The sequence below is a fragment of the Eleginops maclovinus genome, chromosome 9, assembly GCF_036324505.1.
Source record: "Eleginops maclovinus isolate JMC-PN-2008 ecotype Puerto Natales chromosome 9, JC_Emac_rtc_rv5, whole genome shotgun sequence".
NCBI classification, from domain to species: Eukaryota; Metazoa; Chordata; class Actinopteri; order Perciformes; family Eleginopidae; genus Eleginops; species Eleginops maclovinus.
Window position 1 is genome coordinate 12,210,836 of NC_086357.1, and position 18,761 is coordinate 12,229,596.

The 18,761-nt window shown below is 39.8% G+C and overlaps 2 protein-coding genes across 2 annotated transcripts in view; both read right to left on the bottom strand.

Annotated features, from left to right (window-relative positions):
* The window catches only part of syde2 (synapse defective 1, Rho GTPase, homolog 2 (C. elegans)), a 42,020-nt gene extending 38,812 nt beyond the window's left edge, over window positions 1-3,208 (bottom strand). The window contains exon 1 of the mRNA XM_063891552.1: window positions 982-3,208. Coding sequence (XP_063747622.1) covers window positions 982-3,007 — 2,026 coding nt within the window. The 5' untranslated portion in view covers window positions 3,008-3,208. The remainder of the gene's footprint in view (window positions 1-981) is intronic.
* Window positions 3,209-11,135: 7,927 nt separating this feature from the next.
* Window positions 11,136-15,201, bottom strand: c9h1orf52 (chromosome 9 C1orf52 homolog). The gene is made up of 3 exons (XM_063892040.1): window positions 14,747-15,201; window positions 13,467-13,677; window positions 11,136-12,595 (listed from the first exon to the last, which is right to left on the bottom strand). The coding sequence occupies exons 1-3, from the start codon at window positions 15,044-15,046 to the stop codon at window positions 12,441-12,443; spliced, it is 666 nt and encodes a 221-aa protein (XP_063748110.1). The 5' UTR covers window positions 15,047-15,201; the 3' UTR covers window positions 11,136-12,440.
* Window positions 15,202-18,761: the final 3,560 nt, after the last annotated feature.

The following is an 18,761-nucleotide window of genomic DNA, read 5'->3' on the forward strand; positions in this document are numbered from 1 at the left end:
TTTTCATGGGCAACAAATGTCAATACAAAGTTTTCCACTCAGGCAGTTTCCGAATCCTGATTGAACTGGCAACCTGCCTTGTTTGCAGGCAACTCAGGTCATCATGGACCAAAGGAGCAATTCATAATAAAACCATGCACTGCCCATAGTGAAATTTTAACTAAATGTAAAATGTGACCCAGTGTAATGTAGTGTAGGTTACCATTGCTAAAAGGTGGTGCAAAGGATTAGTTAATGAACATGTTAACAGAGCTTGTGGTAAGATTATTTTGTCAAGAGGGGACTTTCAGTTTCAAATTTCTAGCCAACATGGAAGAGAAGTGCTGGGTAAAGTACAAGTGCTGTGGCAGACTGGTGATTGAGAAAACCACATTGTGGTAGAATAGTTTGGCAACTGGGTAAGGTTTTGACCAATAAACACATAATCCATACCTCTTTCCTATATAGTTTGCATTTTGAACACCTAAAAAGCTGATTTGGTTTAACATGTTTCTGTAAATGGTTTCATGATACAGATGTGTTCCTGTTTTTGCACTACATCACAAGCACATCATTTGGCATTTTGAACACATCAATAGTAATACACACAAACATAGACCAACCCACCACCAACACCACAAAAAACACCACATGATCTACCGGAGGAGAGAGGGAGTTAGTTGTTACTGAACTACACTGTGAGTGATCCGACCTACAAACCTGATGTGCTATTAATTTAGTGTTAAAAATGCACCTAAATTAGTTTGAAGGACAGAACCCGCCACCGGTAAGAAAATCTTAAAAAGGAAAGCAAAGAGGTCTGAGGTGTCTCGTCCCTTTGCTTTGCATCCAGAAGAGGAAGAGTGCAGGGTGAACCGCCACCAGACTGAGTTTACTATGAGTGGAGGAGGACGACAACAATCAGACGGGAGGAAGGAGGGTGAGAGATCTCTGATTTAGAGGATCCACGGGAGTTGAGGCCACTCCGTGTAGCCTTCCTACCTGGCTGATGCTGTCGTGGTGACTTGACTGTGACAGATTTAACCCCTCGGTTACCAAGAGAGCAGGGCCGGTCCTGGCTTTGGCCTCCGCTGCATGGCAAAGATGAACCCTCAATGCGTTGCTTCATCTCAGAGGACAGCAAACGGCCCTTGTGCATCCACTCTTGCATCTTGTTGACAGTGACACCGTGGCCCTTGTTGACAGAGTTGGCCCTCTGTGCTCTGACATCAGTTGGCTCCTGCTTGTTGTTGTCACCCTGATTTGTTGATGCATCAGCGTTGCTGTCTGAGGAACCTGTGAGGCTGTTGACTGAGCCGCTGCTCTCGTTGAAACGCCCGCCACGGTCTTCATCACCGCCAGCTTCTGGTAGCTCATCACTGCTGGCAGTGTTTTGAAGCACCTGAGGTTCGAATAGCTCACCTACTCCTGTTGCTCTAACCCCTTCAGCCTCTTTTATCTCTGTGGGCCCTTTATCCCCACTGGATGTCTGGGCTTTAACACAGAGTGATGGTCCACCACATGCATACCTGATCGCTCCATCACTAACAGAGCGTGGTAACATGGGTCTTGTCTTAGTCAGGGACAGGTTTACCATACTCTTACTATTCAGCCTACTTTTGAGGCCTGACTCAAAGTTCCCACTGAGGCAAAGCAGGAGTGAGTCAGTCTCAGACCCCTGCTGAGGGCTGTGGTCGCCTCCCGATGACCAGGAGTCGCTGTCCATGTTTTTGGCTGACAACCTCGAGCAAAGGCTATCCCTGGAGTGGCTACTACATGAAGAGGTGGCCTGCTGCTCAGTTAAAGCAACACTAATATGCTGAACATCCAGGTTGATATCATTCATAGCATTTATTAGAAGGTAATATGCTTCTTTCAGCTGGTTTCTAAGCCTGTCAGTTTCCTGTGCACTGTTACTGTCACCCAGCTGTCGTTTATCTTGACCAGGCCTTGGTAGCTCTGTAACCTCTGCTCTGTCACCATCACTTTTCACTCTGATCGTTTCATAAAAAGGCAGAATTTCATTATCATAATAATCATCATCTTCACTATCTAAAGGGTATCTAAGGGATGTATCTGTTGCGCACAGGGGTGCCATGTTAAGGTCGCATATTTCTAATTCTGTGGGGAAAAAGGTCGGGCTCTGCAGACTGCCTGCAGTCCCTCGCATGTCCCCTGCATACTCAGGCCCATAACTCTCTAGATTTCTGATTACAATGTTTTCTTCTGTGCTCCTTGACATGCAGTTTGTAAAGTCAAGTGCCGCGCAATCGGGCGAGCCTGTCCCCAAAGTTTGGTTGTTGTCAAAACTCCAGTTTGCGTTGTGTTCATTAACAGTCACTTCAGTGTCTGCCATGTGCCGGGAAGGTCCTCCGTCTCTGGGCTCCCTCCCATCCCTATCAGCCGCAATAACCTGGGCCTCTGGCGGTTTACTGACCCCGATATGCGGATCTACCCGTGCTCGGCACAAAACGAAATTTGAAGTGTCCCCAAAACCGATTGAGTCCCCTACGCTGCACTGCCGCGGTACGGAGACGAAGTGTTTTCTGTGGACATGCGGTCCACCAAGCGGGACCCCCGCAGATAACATGATTTCGCCAGCGGATCTGGGACCTTTGTGGCTCCTATCTACATCATGTGCCCCAAACTGCGCGTCTCTTTGAAGTGAGACCCCCGGGAGCTCCTCATTAACCCGAACCCTGCCCCCGCTGCTCGGCTCCTGGGGACGTGCGCCGGGCAACTCTGCTGCGAGACTCTCTCGGAGTACCACCCCCCCTGTTTGCACCATCGCCCCGTCAACACAATTCTCGTACGTACTCATTCTCTCTGTCGTGCAATCCAGCTCTGTGAGCAAGACTACCGGCCAAGCCTTGTCGGAGTCTCGCTGCCTTTGCAAAACTTTTTCTTTACCTTCTCGGCCCCCATTCGCCGCAGCAGCAGAGCCGTATCCACCGCCGACCGTCACTCCTTTCTTGGATTTCTTCCCCCGGAGTTTCGCTAGTAAAGTCCTCCGCAGAGGATCAGCCATTCCTTTCCTTTGCCCCCAGTGTATTCCTCCCGGTTTCTTTCAGCACGCTGGCTCCAGAACGAAAGGGCCGAGTGGCTTCTCCTCGCTCGCCGCGGTCAAAGCTCGCCGGGCGGACGGGCTCCTCTCCATTCTCCGCTGTCACCTCCGCTCTGTCGCCTCACTCACTCCTGGCTCTCTCTGCTAAACTGCACCACCGCTCTCCCTCCCTCTCTCTGCTCCACTCACACACACTTTGCCCTCCTCCCTCCCTCCCTTCACTCTTTCTCTCTCTTTCTTTCTCTCTAGCGCCTTACCTCACCTTCTCCTAATGTGTGTTGCTCAGATAGCCTGTTAGGAATCTTTTCATGAGTTGTGTCCAACAGAGAGATATATTCAGAGATAATAATTGACAACCACATCAGGAAGACAACAAGTATTATAACTGAGGAGCTGAAACGACAAGGTGTTGGCTATTTCGCTTGAAACATGACTTATGCTATATATTTTTTAAAAGCTTTATGATTACACTATCAGTTGTTTATTCTCCTCATTAATAAAGTCAGAGGAATGTATCATTTTAATTAACTAAAGGCAAGAAAGTGAATACTGTTGTATGATTATTTGTATGGAGTGAGTATATTATTTTGAGCTAATATCATGAAACAATGAATTGATCATTCAAATAACAGAAAATTAATCATCTAGCTACTATTTTTTCAAAATAATAAAAAAAAAACCTGCTGTTATAAGAAAGTCATGTGAACCAACTCCACACATCTGCAATATACCTATTAATTAATCATAAAATTATCAATAAATTGATCAGTTGTGAAAATGTAACTGCAGTCACTGTTAACCACAGCAGTTGTTCAAGAAGAAGTAGAACAAGTACAAACTAGTCGTTTTTGGTAGTAAATGTTTTGTATTAAAAGAAAATAATTAAAAATGTTATTTAAGTAAAAAAGGTTACAGAATGTCTCGTTTGTCAATTTTGTATTTAATATATTAGCAAAATACGCAGCATTTTAACTACTTTGCCTATCCAATGCATCCTATTTTAGAAGCTGACTGTTTGCTTTTAATCTGAAATCTAACAGTATCTAAAATAAATGCAGTGGAGTCAAAGGTAACATATTTAGCTTCGATATGTCGTGGAGAAGAAGTATACAGTAGCATTAAAATAAAATACATTTAAGTCCAACTGCCTTGACATTTTACTGTATTTAAACATGTATATGCATTCTGCATTTGAGGATGAGGAGCGTTTCAAATAGTATCTGAATGTTCCCTTTTTAGTAACTTAGGTGAGGTAAATGTAATCTCATTGGAGCCGTATGTGATAGTATGTGAAAGGCAGCTCCAGCATCTCTATTGAAATTCAAGACATATTTGTCCCCGAAATGTGAATTAAATTCAGCTGTAGAGCAGTCAGCCAGGACTTCAAATTACCACCTTCACTGGTAGCTGTGAAGGCATTCCAGCAAACAGCAAGGAAAACAACTCTCGTCTCAGGGGAGAATGCAGCCTGACCCTCTGCAGAGAAACACAACGAGAAGGATGGCGATGGCTCTGAATCTTCTCTTACCCTTTACAAATGAGTCGGATTGTGTATGTCATAATGAATTTATCTTTTCATAGTTTTATCTTCATTATTGCACATCACAAAGGCTATTTTTCATATTCCAATGGCAGCCTGAGCCTAAAAGCACGGCCTGCCCTGTGATGGATCACTGCCGATTATCGGACTGACACTTTTATCTGAAGTGTATCTTGAGTAATCCTCTCCTCTTTGACCTTGCATCTAACCCCTGTCCCTGCTCGCAGGCCCAACCCGAGACTTTAAGAGCGTCCGAGACAGCAGAGAAAGGAATGAAACATACTTCACTTGAACCTTAAGCCATTTGTTTGCTGTTGCCTCTACTTGGAATGTGCCAGGGGATGAGCTGCTGAAAAGCTGCAGTGGGTGTAAGAGTGCACATGCGCTCTCTCCCTCTCTTTAAGGCACACATACTTACATTGAAATCTACGCACACATTCCCCCCTCTCTCTTTGACTGAATATGACTCAATTTTATTGCTCCAGGCACAACTATTTCTGTTTTTTTCCACGGCCCTATGTCTACCCATGATTGAGGGCATTTTGTTGTCAGAGCCATTCATCGACGGGGCCCCACATTCACCCTCCTTCTCCACCACCACTACCCTCAGTAAAACATGATAAGCATCTGTTATTGCTCTGCAGGAGCCGTGTAGGCCCTGACGCCTCGGCCTGCCGCCCCATCTGACTGACTAGACCTTGTCTGGGCAGTTATTTACAGGTCAAAACCTGCAGGCTGCATAGTGTGTGTTTGTGTGAGAAAGACTGAAAAGGGGAGAGCAAGGGGGAGAGGAGAGGGCGTTAGGGAAAAGATGTTATGTTCATAAGGAACGACACAAACCATTTTTCAACACATTCACTGCAGGGCATAAGCGATATCTTTTTGAAAAATAACGTCTATTAGTGCAGTTATCATGCTGGAAATGACATGCATTCCTGAAAATGTGATCTTGTTGTGTGATACATCTTAATACCGGAGGTTATACAAGCAGCGAAGGCTTGTTGATGAATGGCAAAAGGGAAAACTGTTTTGTTATAGGGGGTGGTCTGGGCTGTTTTGGGGTGAAATGTTGAGGTATTTTTCCTTTAATTAATATTCATTGACCTACTCAGAAAATTGAAAATACTGTACATCACAATTTCCAAATTTAAAATATTGAAATTGCTCATTTTGTTTAACTAGCAGTTTAGAAAACATAGATATTTCATTTAACAGAGACTAATAAACAGCAAATATCCATAAAAAACTTTAACTTTAATAACTTATTGGATATCTATATAGTTGAAGATTATTTTACTCTCCAAGGAATGATTCACCGACTTTAGTTAAAGCTACAACAAAAAAGCCAGGAGCATAGTTAAGTCCATGCCCTGTACACCACAGGTGCTACAGAAAAAAATGCACAAACATTTAACATTTGTTTTAATAGTCCACAAATAATGCACGCGTTTTTGATATTTCGATAGTGTACTAAAAACTGCAGTGCCCAGATGTTTTAGGTTATTGTTTAGCCTGCTTAAAACATTTTTGTGAAAGTTAAATATTTACATGACCTTCTGCAGTAGGAACAAAGACGTCTTGAATGCAGGTCTTGCGGCAGAGAGAGCTCACTACTTTAACTGAATTTAACATAAAACAAATATGTAGTGAGTTAAACAAGGGCAAAGTAAGCACTTGTCAAGAGACTCTCCATGCTGACTCAACAGTGCAGGATAGAATGAAGAAGTTTGTCCCCTTTTTTTCCCTCCAATAGTAGCTTGTGCCCTTTATTAAGGCAGTGGCAGAACATCTGCTTAGCTGGCCCCTTTTCAGATAGCTGGACTGACAAGTGTATGAAGAAGAAAACTGTGTGTGCTTGGGTATGTGGGACACAGAGAGACAGAAAGAAAAGTAATGTGTGTGTGCACATTTAGTGCATGTGAATGTGTGTTGGTATACAGGGCTCTGCAGCTGTTGGGGTTCTCCTCCGGATGGCAGCCCATTGTTCCCCCTCTCTCTGTCTGTTTCTCTCCCCCTCTGTCCCAACCGGTTTATGGGCCTTTGCTTTTCTCAATGCACACCGCAACTAAATTTATGTCCTAGGACACAAGCCTTTTTCAGGGTATAAATCAGTCTGAATGATCTCTGTGATGGTATAGTGTTGCCAAGGGACTGCTGCTTTATGCTCCTGAGTCACATTATTTTCACCGCTATTCACTCATATTTGACTATGCAGAAAAACATCTAAAAGAAAACTGCATCTTTGTCAACATCAGTGTGTTATCAAAGATGCAGATTTGAATGTGTTTTTATCAATATACATTCATGTTTATGAGAAAAGGTTCCATATTTTCTTTGATTTATTTCCATAAAACAAGAGATCCTATCGCCCAATAGTTAAAAGTTATCTAGACACATATTTACAAGCTATTTAGTGACCAAGTACAAACAAGTGTTATGAATCATATGACAAAGTTAATTCATTACAGTGTTTCACTGTATCTGTATGATCAGGGTAGGGACACAGATTGTAATCCGTCTTCAATAGAATATCCACATTTTAATAAAAGGCAAGAGTCCTGATTGGTGTCGACATCAGCAAACAGTGTTTCAGTTGGTGCGAGCAAACATATCTTCTGGTCTGGACCCCAGATAAGCTCCTATCTGGGTAATATTCAGTTTTGTGTTGCCAGGAACATCTGTGAGCGTTGTATAAAGAGACATGGCAAACATAAATACCAAATACGCCATACTTAGCTGTACGTAAGTGCTCCTCTGAAGCACTGGCAGTGACTCATGGAAGATGAATAGAACGGTGTTAGTCAGGAAAATATGCCAAGGATATTTCATCTATCCATGGCACTCGTGTGATGTTGAAACTCCATTCTGAAGTCCCTTTAATACTTTTATTTGTAATGGGACTCATAAACTAATAAAGATATAAAAACATAGTGAACTGCATTTGACTTATGCTGCAAATAGAGAAAACAAAAGCAAAGCATTCACTTAACAAAGATACCAGGAAGTTATCTAACGATCCACTTTGAAAAGATCCAAATAATAGAATTGGGCTGCAACTAAGGAATTTATCTCAATGGTGATTGTTATGTGATTATTAGCTGAGAACTGTTTCAATGCATATGAGCATAACAAAATGACTGCAAAATAATAAGAAATAAACAATAGCACAAAATATGTTTAAACGTATCTAGGGGGGTACTTTTCCAAATCTTGACAGGGAAAAATAATTGACAAATACTTAATAAGAAATCTATTTCCTACATTTCTAATTATCCTAGTTTTTAAAAATCAATTTCATGATTAATTGTTAAACTAATCAAGCATTGGACATTTATATCACAAAAAGGGTGCATTATTAGTTCAAAACATATTTATTTTACTGTGATATAAAACTGAATTAAGTAGCTAATGTTTGGAATGTTACTGCATGAAAATAACTTGAAATGATAAATTGAGGTTAAGGACATTATTTAATCAGACGTCTCATGCTTTAGACTGGACGATTATGAATGGACTTTGATTGGTCAGGAACACATTCAGATACAATTAGTCATGTGACAACCCTATAGTTTAGGTTTATAGATATATAGTTTATATCTCCACCTGTTTGTGTGACACAATGTACGAAACTTGCTGCACCCACTTACCAAAGAGGGAGGGATGAGATAACAGAACTCACACAGATAGTATCTCCTCCATTACTGACCAGCAGCCAGGTAAGCTCACACACACACACACACACACACACACACACACACACACACACACACACACACACACACACACACACACACACACACACACACACACACACACACACACACACACACACACACACACACACACACACACACACACACACACACACACACACACCGTTGTGTCTGTTACATATCCTTATCAACCTCTGACATGTTTATCATGACGAGAGGTCAGACTGCTTGTCTCTTGCTACCGTTCTCTATCCTCTCTGATCTGCCAAAGAACGTTCCTTTCTCTGAGTGCATTCATTATGTGACCAAATCTTTTAAATGTTCAGCTTCACAAGTATATCTTTTTGTTCATACTGTCTGTGTGAGAACCAAATCACTGTGTGTTTTTTTTTCTAACTTGCAAGTCTTAAGTTTTTTCAAGATAGCGCTCAACATTTTTGGAAAATGATTACTTTAACAGATAGCATTTAGCTTACTTCATGAAGTTGATGTGTTAAACCTTGAGATTTCCTCACTTAAAATAGTATGTGATTATGGATAATAATCCGTCCTTTGCCAGAAATAATAACACACGGGAAATTAAGAATATTGCTTGGATTTCGTTTAAAGGCTGTTTTATAATAGAAATAATATATGTACAGTATTAGCAAAACCAATATGATTTGTTTTTACAATCCTCCAATTCCTTTTTTTTCTCCAATCGCTAGTTTTAAATGGTTTGCATCTTTAATATTATGTTGTCTTTCTGTTTGTTGCTGTTCTTTTTTAAGTTGTGATTAGACCTTGCATATGCATGTGGCAATTTTCGAACTGGTACGCAACTTTAAACGGGGGATAGAAAATTGTAAATATTCTGCTGCTATCAGTGGCCAGTACCACAATGTTACAGTAAATGACAGGTTTCAGTTAATGTCTAACCACCGTTTGGAACATTTGACTTCACGCTCAATATGAGACCAAGAGTGGAGAACCTGTGGTCTGTTGTCTCTTCTGAACTAGGCAGTAATTCTAAAAAAGACATGATTTCAAAATAGTCATGGCTCTAAATATTCTTATCTGAAGTGAAAGCTCGAATGGCAGGTAAGGTTTGTCTCTGGATCTTAGGAGGTTTTCTTTTCTTCTGAACATCTGTTTTACACGATAGGCATGACTGCTGGTGTGAAAAGCTACTGTTTGCCTCTAGGAAACACCCAAGCACGAGTAAAAGCTTTGGGCAAGTCAACAAGCAAGTCAGTTTGTAGAAACCAGCATCACAAATGGGGAGTATATGCAACACGAACAAATTCTTCACCTTTTAGATCCACTAGAACCGTGGCTTTAGCGATTGCAATTCTTCTATGTCCCTCAGCCCAGCGCTTTGATCTAGAAATCTCCTTGAAATCTTTTACAGACATGTATGGTTACCAGATGAAGAGCCACTGACTTTTTCTCTAGGGCAACCATGAGACATTAATATTGTTGTTTTTTAATTAAAGGGTCAAAAAGTTCTACTAACTTTGGTGGTGACATGCTAATTTGCTGCCAACATAATTCAAGCTGATGAACTTGGCAAATATGACTTGCCACTAGCATTATTTACTGTTAGAATATTAGTATCTAGCTCAATGCACCACGTTGTCTTTGAGTACAGCCTCAGAGTGATGGCATGGCTACAGATGTCTTGTTATATGTTTACAATGTAAGACAAAGAGTTAAGAAAGGTATTCTTCCTGCAGCCCCAGACAACAGGCATCATTAACATACAAGATGCGACATTGTGCTGACTGTCAACATGTCACAAGTCAGATAGCAGCTGCAGGCAGCCCGCTCAGTAAAGGTCCCTGAATGTTCAATAGCTATCATGAGGTCTTGACCTTCCAGTAAATGTGTCACGGTGAGGAACGGTTAGTGTGACTGACACTTTTCATAGCTCTGACCGGACCAGGAAACACTCCTAGCTATTGAAAATATTTCCCAATTTAGTTTATAAGTCTCAATAGTGAAAAACCTTCAGTGGTGCACAGAATGTAAACCTCTATATTGTTACTTTTTGTGTTTTGCTTGCTTTTTTAGACTTCAGTGATTGATGCTCTGATTGCTCGGAGTGCAACATAACTCCCAAGATTTTGTCTTTTATTAAATGAAGATAAGGTCAGCCATGTGTGACATCCAGCAGAACCCAAAACAGGTTCTCCTCTGGCAACACAATCTCTATAACCCAGGAATGCTGTAGATTTCATATCAAAGAGAAACAATTCAAAGACGCAAAAAAACTCAGCATAAATTTATGTTTCCCACATGATTCTAAGAATAGACAACTGCAAAACATGTATTTTCTGGGAAATTTCCAGCCAAAAGACTGACAGCCAGGCTCTAAAACACTGATGGATGTGACCTCGCTGGCCATTGCTCATACATTCAGTACGCAGAGAGTTCTTTTTTTTTGTAAATATGCCTGATAAAATCAGTCTGCTTCTGTTGTGCAGGACCAGGTACACATTTCAGGCAAGGCCAGACACATGCCTGGAGGCTGGAATCTTATCAGAGGCATATTTACCATCATATCATGACAACCCACAATGACAGATAGGTCTGGAATTCCTCTGATCACTAAACTGTTGCAAAGTGGAATCTTTTCTTTCTCAGTGCTTGTAAACCATTATACTTGCTTCAATGTTTGCATAAATGTTAATAATGAATTTAGGAGAGTACTGTCTAATACCTGGATTCTAACATTAAGGAGTTATAACATTTTCAAGACTTTGTTCTCAACTGATTGTGATCAAAAGTTAATTTTATGTAGCATTTTCTGTCCTTGTGACTAATTAGTTGAATACAAATGACAGACAGAATAGCGCTCTTGAGTAAAATACTTTTTATTGCCTAAGTGGTTTATGATGAGCAGTAGAAACTATAAAAGTATCCATATACAACCTTTTACACAGAATAAGACATCTGTTGGCAGAAACAAAAGGTCCATATAACAGTACAGTGTTTCAAACATCTTCTGAAACTAAACATGCAAGAGGATACATTTCACACGGACGTAAAATGTTGTGTAATACAAGGTACATACTGGAATAAACAGTCTGTATGCATCAAGTATCTCAAGAGAACTGAGATGAGACTAACTTCCAAATTGAAGATCAGAAATCCCCTCCAGATGAACAGTAAAAACCGACCCTGGTTGTGATTTGGGTGCTGAATGCGCCCAGTCAAGAGTGCAGCAGACTTCAGTACAAACAGGAAGGGAGAGGTTTCTAAATTAGCTCAAGGGCGACATCTAGTGCCCATAAGCAGGAAGAACAAGCAACATTTCAAAACGCTTTAACAGATTTACAGCCATTTAAATCACATTTTTTGAAGGAAAGTCAACGTATTAACACAACACAAACACATATTTCATATGTCAGCGGTGATTAGATATTTCACATCATACAAGAATAACACAGACCAAGTAAACAACCACAGCCGAAAGCTCATTTTAGCCCATTAAATAAAAGCAAACAGGAGGCAAAGCCAACTGAGCACATTTAGCTTCCTTTATGGACTCAACCCTTAATTATTTGTTGTAGTTTTGGCTTTCTTTATTAATGGTTATTATAATATGGTATGCACCAGCTTTTTTTTTTTTGCCAGGGACACTCACACAAGGTCAATCAGGCTGGTTTAAACAAGTATCATTCACCCTGTTGTCTAGACTACATATTTTGAAGTAAAGCAAAGGTGATGTCATACTGAGATCACACATGTCCTATCAGTTGTTAGATAATGCCTAGTACACATTGTAAAGGGTCTCAAATACCCCTCATCCCAGTGTCTTTGAAAAGCGCTGGTGGGTAAAAACAATGAGGTATGATGAACAAAACTATGAAAATAACCTCCACACTGTAAAACACCTGAATAAAGTCCTTAGAAATTAATCAGAAGTTCTTGATTTAAAATAATTAAACAGTGGGACTGTCATGAACTCTAGCTTTTGGTTTGCTTTGAAAACAAAACAAAAACGATAATTTTGAAAATGATCAACATCAAAGGTAGAATGACTTCTTATGTTCGCAGCATACCAGCTACTTGAGCACTGTGCTAATATCTGTGAGCAGTCTCGGCTGACATAAAATATTTAAATTAGAAACAGATTGCTTGTTGCAGGAGGGTTCAGGTCTCAATCATCATTTTGCCTCAGGATCCTTTTCTCCTCCTCTACGAAATTCTTGTCAGAAGTCGCTTGTCCCTGGTCCCTCTTCCTCTTCTCCTTCTGCTTAAAGGTCTCCACCCGACGTTTCTTGGCAGACAGCCCTTGCTTGTCTGAATCCTCATCTGAAGAACAGTGGTGGAGGGTTTTGGGATTTTTGGAGGGGATGAGAGAATAGTGGAAAGTAATGATTTTTGAGTTACTCAACAGCACGCTATTTAAACATATCAGTTGGCTCTATTTCACTGTGGGTGCAATCGAAGTCAATGGAAGTGCAATTTCTTTTAAATTGTGCTTTGTTCTCAGGGTGTGTTGTGCACATCCAGTTACCAATGACACTCCCCTGGGTTTATGTCAACTCACTTATCGCAAATGCAGTTTTGTTTTAGGCTTTAGTTGACAAAGGCCACAAACAAAGACCTCATATTTACATATTAAGTTGGATTTTGCTTTCTTCTATGTATTCCATGTGGTATTATTAAACTGCACAAAAACATGTTCTTATGACTGGGACACTGTTAGTACAAGGAATGATATGGATCGGTGTATCAATGTATTGATCCTCAATCAAATATCATCCATGCAAAATAAAAAACATCTGAACGTCACTCATTCCTTTCAAAGTGCTCAAACATGAAAAATGTAGCACTTATAATAAACAGGAGGTCAACTTCTGAAAGAGCCCATTACTTAAACTGTCGAATCATATTGTATTTTGCTGGCACTTGAATTGAATCATGGCAGACATTGTGTTATCAGGAGAAATTGCATTGTTGTCCAAATAATCCATAGAATTTCATGTTATGGTGAAACTTGTGATTTACATCCCTACTTTGTACTACTCACTCAGCAAGCGTGCTTTAAACATAGTTCTGACATTAGGCCTGTTAAAACATCAGGCACAGTAACTCTACAGCTAGGAAAGTAATGTAAATTAGCATGTTCATACTTATAAGAAAGTAAAAATGCCCTGCTGTAATTTCATATGGGACTGACCTGATTCAGAGAGTTCCTCGTCGGGGGGCAAGAATCGGGCGTTGCCACCAAAAGGCTGCGGTGCATCTTCCCCATTGTCCTCGTACACATTGGACCACTTTATAGCCATGTCCATGCCTGGGGGAGGTCCCTTCTTCCTCTCTGGCTCTGAAGAGTAGGTCTCAGGAGGGGGTACAGCATTTGTCTTCCAAGGCTTAAACTCCCTGGCAGGCTTCAAGTTACAATAAAAAAAAAAAAGATGTACAAAACGGACTTACACAAAGTAACAAAGGGAAAGACTCAAAAGTTCCAGGACACCTAAAACTTGTCATACATGAGCAGTGACTTCCTGCAGGAAACATGCAGCCCTGCTGAGTTTACATGTATGCTTCAATTTATTTCACTACAAAACGAGTTTCAAAAATCAGACATTAACACAGAGCCTGCAATAAGGACAATGCATTTGTCACAGATACTCTGCCTGAATGTAGACAGTTGTTTAGTTAACACTTAATCCAAAACAATTATTTCAAAAATAAATAGGAAAACGATTGAATTGTTACAGCACTTTTCAACATTACTGGAGTTTTTTATTTTTCAATAGCTTTCATGTCATATTTTCTATACAAACGTTGTTTTCTATAAAAACATTGATATCATTTAAAAGGTGGACTAAAGGCTATAAAAAGAGGTGTCTGACTTGTACAGGGTGGTGATAATATCTGGTATGGATTGGGAGTCAATATTCCACATGACATGGAAGCTATTACAAACAAAGGAGCATTTTCTACAAAAAAAGGCTGAAAATTCATTTAAAATCCCCCAATAGTAGTTATAATATCTGGCATCGATTAGGAGATACAAGGTCACATGACATGGTAAAAGCAATTGAAAAAAGATATACATTTATTAGGATAACAAGATCAAATCAATTAATGAGACACTAGTAATGAAACAGTCTGCCACATGAGACAGTTTTATAATTATTTTTAGCATACTGTCGACTAAGAAGCATTAACAATAGCATTGGTTTTGTGTTATTCAAACTGTAATTTGTTGAAGAGAGAGGTTTTGGATGTGAAGTAGCCGCCTTTGACTACCAAGACCGGGTGAACCCGAAGGAGACAGCTGGGTGCTAAATATTTAATTAAAAACTAACCAGGGATAATTTCCAATAGGTTTTAACGTTACAAGCGAAAAGCTACTCAAACTAACACCAACTCCGCCTTAGTTATGAAGTAATCGACGGAGCTGTAGTAGTAACACAGCTAACTAAATTATCGCTAACTAACAGTTATTACCTCTTCTGGAGCTTTGACCGTCAGACTCTCCCAGTCTATCTCCTTGTTCAGCGGGTTGTAGAGGAAGGCAGGCTTGGACACGGAGCCGAAGAGCTCTTCAGGTTTGGGTAAGGGAACTCCACCGGCGGCTCGTTTGGTCCCGTGTTGTGAGGACTGTGCTCCCCCGCTCTGAGCATCTGTCCCCGGCTTCTTCTTCCGACTTTCCCCTTCCTCGTCCGAGTCGCTGCCATCGCTGCTGTCGCTCAGATCATCGTAGCTCGAAAAGAAACCCAAAGAGCCAGTTTTCTTTTCTTCTGTCATTTTGCAGGAGTTACTTGATTTCTAATGAGAAACAACCTGTTTGTGTAATAATAAATACACGATTAGTATAAATATGTATGGTTATATTTCAGTAAGCTTTACTCCATTTTGAATGAGCCTCCAAAAGAGTCGTAATGTTTTTTTCACTAGTGTCGTAACGACTGTCGCAAAGCTGTTTTGTTAAAGGAGCAGCACTAGTATATTAACCAAAATAAGAACATGTTAGCTTACTATGGTTACGAGCATGGTCTGTACATTAGTACATTATGCAGGTTTCGTCTCATTGGATTTTCTCTCCTAAACCAGTGAACAGAACAGGGACTGCAATTGTTTAAAAAAAGAAATAGTTTTTAGCTTTTTACTTTACTACATGTCCAACATATCTTTGATTAATTAATATTGCAGTTCTTGAACAGACATGGACATAGACAATCTGATTTATTTCAATATTATTTATAATTGTTGGTAAATCACTATTTTCATCCATCGCAAAAGGCCAGCATGATAATCAGCTCGGATATGATGGGAAGAGTAACAACATTTGTTGACCACTAGAGTGCAATATAGTCACACTAATGTGCCATCCCAAAAATGTAGTAAGGCACAGTCAGGAACTTAAACAAAATTCTGCATTGGCCTAAACACTGTCCACTCAATTCTTGAGTTATGGCTGTTTACTTGCATAACAAATACACTATGTCTATGCCTCATACTTTAGATGCTTACCTCATTAGACTGCCTTTGAAACACTAAAGGATACAGTGTGTCCTTCACTTTTTCCAGGTTACACCACTTCTAAGGATGATTAAGAGCAGTCAGAAAACCCAAAGTGTCTGTGTGCTAGACTTGGAGGGGCCAGTTGTGGCTTTCCTGAACAGATCAAACACCGACTGAAAACACAGGATAGACAGGTAAACATAAATCTAGTGTAAAAACTGCTAATAACATTTCTTTCCATTCTTCATTCTCTTTCTTTTTCGCCTAACAATGATCAACGATTACAATACAGATGTTTTAGGTGAAATTGAGGTCAGATCTTCACACAGAGATTTACTGGAACTCCAGTCCTGACAGATCCTAGAGGTAAAAGTTCATGTGTGGGAAAAATATGTTCCCATCTCATGATTGTTGTGATTGATTGTTTGACATATCCTTCTTCTTTGGCTTTATCTTACCACCATTGTGCTGTGGTACGTATAGTGGTAGCATCAGTATTGGCAGTACTACCATTAAACGCACTAAAAGGAATCTGAGGATGTTTATTATAACTTTCCAGAAATATTTCATGTGATTACAACCCTTAGTTATTTCACCTGGAGTTTTCAAACTGAACTCTATGTTTGTTGGTGACTAATGACACTGTAATAAGTTGTGACCTGCAAGCACACCAAAGGATGGAATGTTATTTTCACACTCCTTTTGACAGGATTTAAGGATTTGAAAGAATGTTAAACTTGTTGAATTTACACAGTCATTTTCTCCTCTGTGTTATATGCCCCCAAAAATGTTTTAGCTGTGAGATTGAAACAAATTAAACCTTCATTGTCTATGTTAGTTATTTCTTTACATTTGTAAAGTCTTAATAAACTGGCCATGGATGTGACAACACATTCTTGGAACCATCTTCCAGAGGTTGTACCATTACTCCCATATCCGGTTCATCTACATTGCAATTAAACATTTGAAAAATGTAATTTATTCACAGCTTCAGATTTTGAAGCTGAATGTGTCTTAAAACAATTGAGGTTGTGAAATAATTCCACTTGTTCCCACTACAGTTTCCCTTGTTTCGCTGAGTTGAAACAAGACCAGATGTGTGCAATTTGGTTCTCACAAATCAAGTAAAATCAACTTCATTCTGAATTATTCTTGTGACACGTCGTTAGTTTTACCCTTCTTTGTGTTTTCCCTCCTACTACTCCAATACATTGCCTTCTCCCAGGATTAACTAAGGAATGAATATTATCTTTGCAAACATTTGCTTTGCTTTCATATTAATAGTAGCGCACTGTTCTGGAAATAAAGATTAATACAGCAGGGAGAATGTGTTCTTTAGATGGTACAATCAACCCTTCCTTTTTCCAGCTTTTTCTCCTATCTCCACAGAGCTTGACCATGGTGTGAGAAATTCCCCATAGGGATGAAAAGCCACACCTCTCAACGTCTCTGTTTAATCTAGCCATTCATAATATCTTAAATGTCTTTATTTTATCCAACAGCTTAGCACAGGTCAGGACACATCTAAGGTAAGCACTTGAGTGGGTGGTTTACTCAGTGTTAGGCTATACAGCATTAGTACGATGTATTTGTTTATTTTTCTGCAAATAACAAGAAAGATTTCCGTATTAATTTGAGATAACAAGGACATTCTACTCCATAATCACAATGAATTTGCAGAATGCATCACATGCTATCTCCTTGTATGTTTTATTTTATCGCCTATGTGCTTTTATCTGGATAGCACATTGGGTGAGTATTTTCGATCTGGATTGTGGAAATCCTGTTTATGTCTTAGATAATTACACCCACAGTCCATCTTGAAGTCGTCGAGCAACACCTGGAGAAAGAAATAACGGGTGCTGTTGTGTTGTTAAAAGCAGATGGATATGTTCATTCTCTTTTCATCAGACAACAAAGGATGCTATTTATCTGCATATAATTGTTTGTGATAGACATAGATTAGGAAATAGGTAAGGAATTCACCTTTAGATTTTTTTAGTCAAATTCTTATTCACCGATTATTACTTTAATTTGCACTTATTAATCTAAACTAGAAGAGTTTTAAGTAGATGCCACCTCTGGCTGATGCCGCTGAGGTGACCTTTGATCTCAAGCTCTATTGATGTAGCAGGATGAGACAGAGGTAGAACAGTGAACCTAAAAAAGTTAATGAGGAGCAAGCTGATGTCAAGATCATTGCCTGTATTCAATGGAAGTGCACATTTGTATATTTGGGGGGTTGTTTTTGTTCTTTTGAGAAGTCATTTTTGGCCCATAATTTTTATGCAAGCAATTATTTTATATTCCACTTGATTCATGTCGGTTACACCCAGGAACAGCCTGATAAAACAAATAGACTTAACTATAGCTTAGTTTACAATACTATGCAATGGAATGAGTGTCAGCAACACCTGTGTAAAATAGATATTCATGCTCACATTCTGTTCCAGCATTACTTTATATATATCTGTCATCAATCCGTTTATCATTTTTTCCAACTCTTTTCCATTTGAATCCAACAGCAATATGATCAACTGGAAAAGGGCCGAGGTGGAAATAACATGTGGTGTCATGACTGGTCTTTTTTTCACCCTTTTTTCCCTCCTGAGACTCAGCTGAAGTCAAGAGGCAACATGTTTAAACATGTATTTTTATATTTATACATGGTGCATGCGTTAGCAAAATGTGCTAATGCATGTTTGCCTCACTTCAACTTCATTCGTTAATGCATGTGTTCTCTATGCATCATGTTCTTCCTTCTCCCTACTTTTTCTTTGATTCCCTTTTCTTTACTCCTGTTCTCAATTTATCAAGAATGCTTCAACAGCCTCTTCATAACACACAAACACACAGACACACATGCACCCACCCTGCAGCACTGTTTTCTCTGGTCACCTAAGACTTTTCAAACTTGATAGGTGGCATTCTTTGGCTCATTACATTAACTCTCAGCTCTGTTTACACCGCAGCCTGTCGGGGCTCGTGGTTGGAGGCC

Bases quoted from the DNA above. Each gene is read 5' to 3' on its own strand.
- c9h1orf52 (XM_063892040.1), bottom strand. From the start codon at position 15,046: ATGACAGAAGAAAAGAAAACTGGCTCTTTGGGTTTCTTTTCGAGCTAC. The intron at 13,678-14,746 runs GTAATAACTGTT...TGTAACTTGAAG, and splicing joins CGGTCAAAGCTCCAGAAGAG to CCTGCCAGGGAGTTTAAGCC. The intron at 12,596-13,466 runs GTCAGTCCCATA...ACTGTTCTTCAG, and splicing joins CGAGGAACTCTCTGAATCAG to ATGAGGATTCAGACAAGCAA.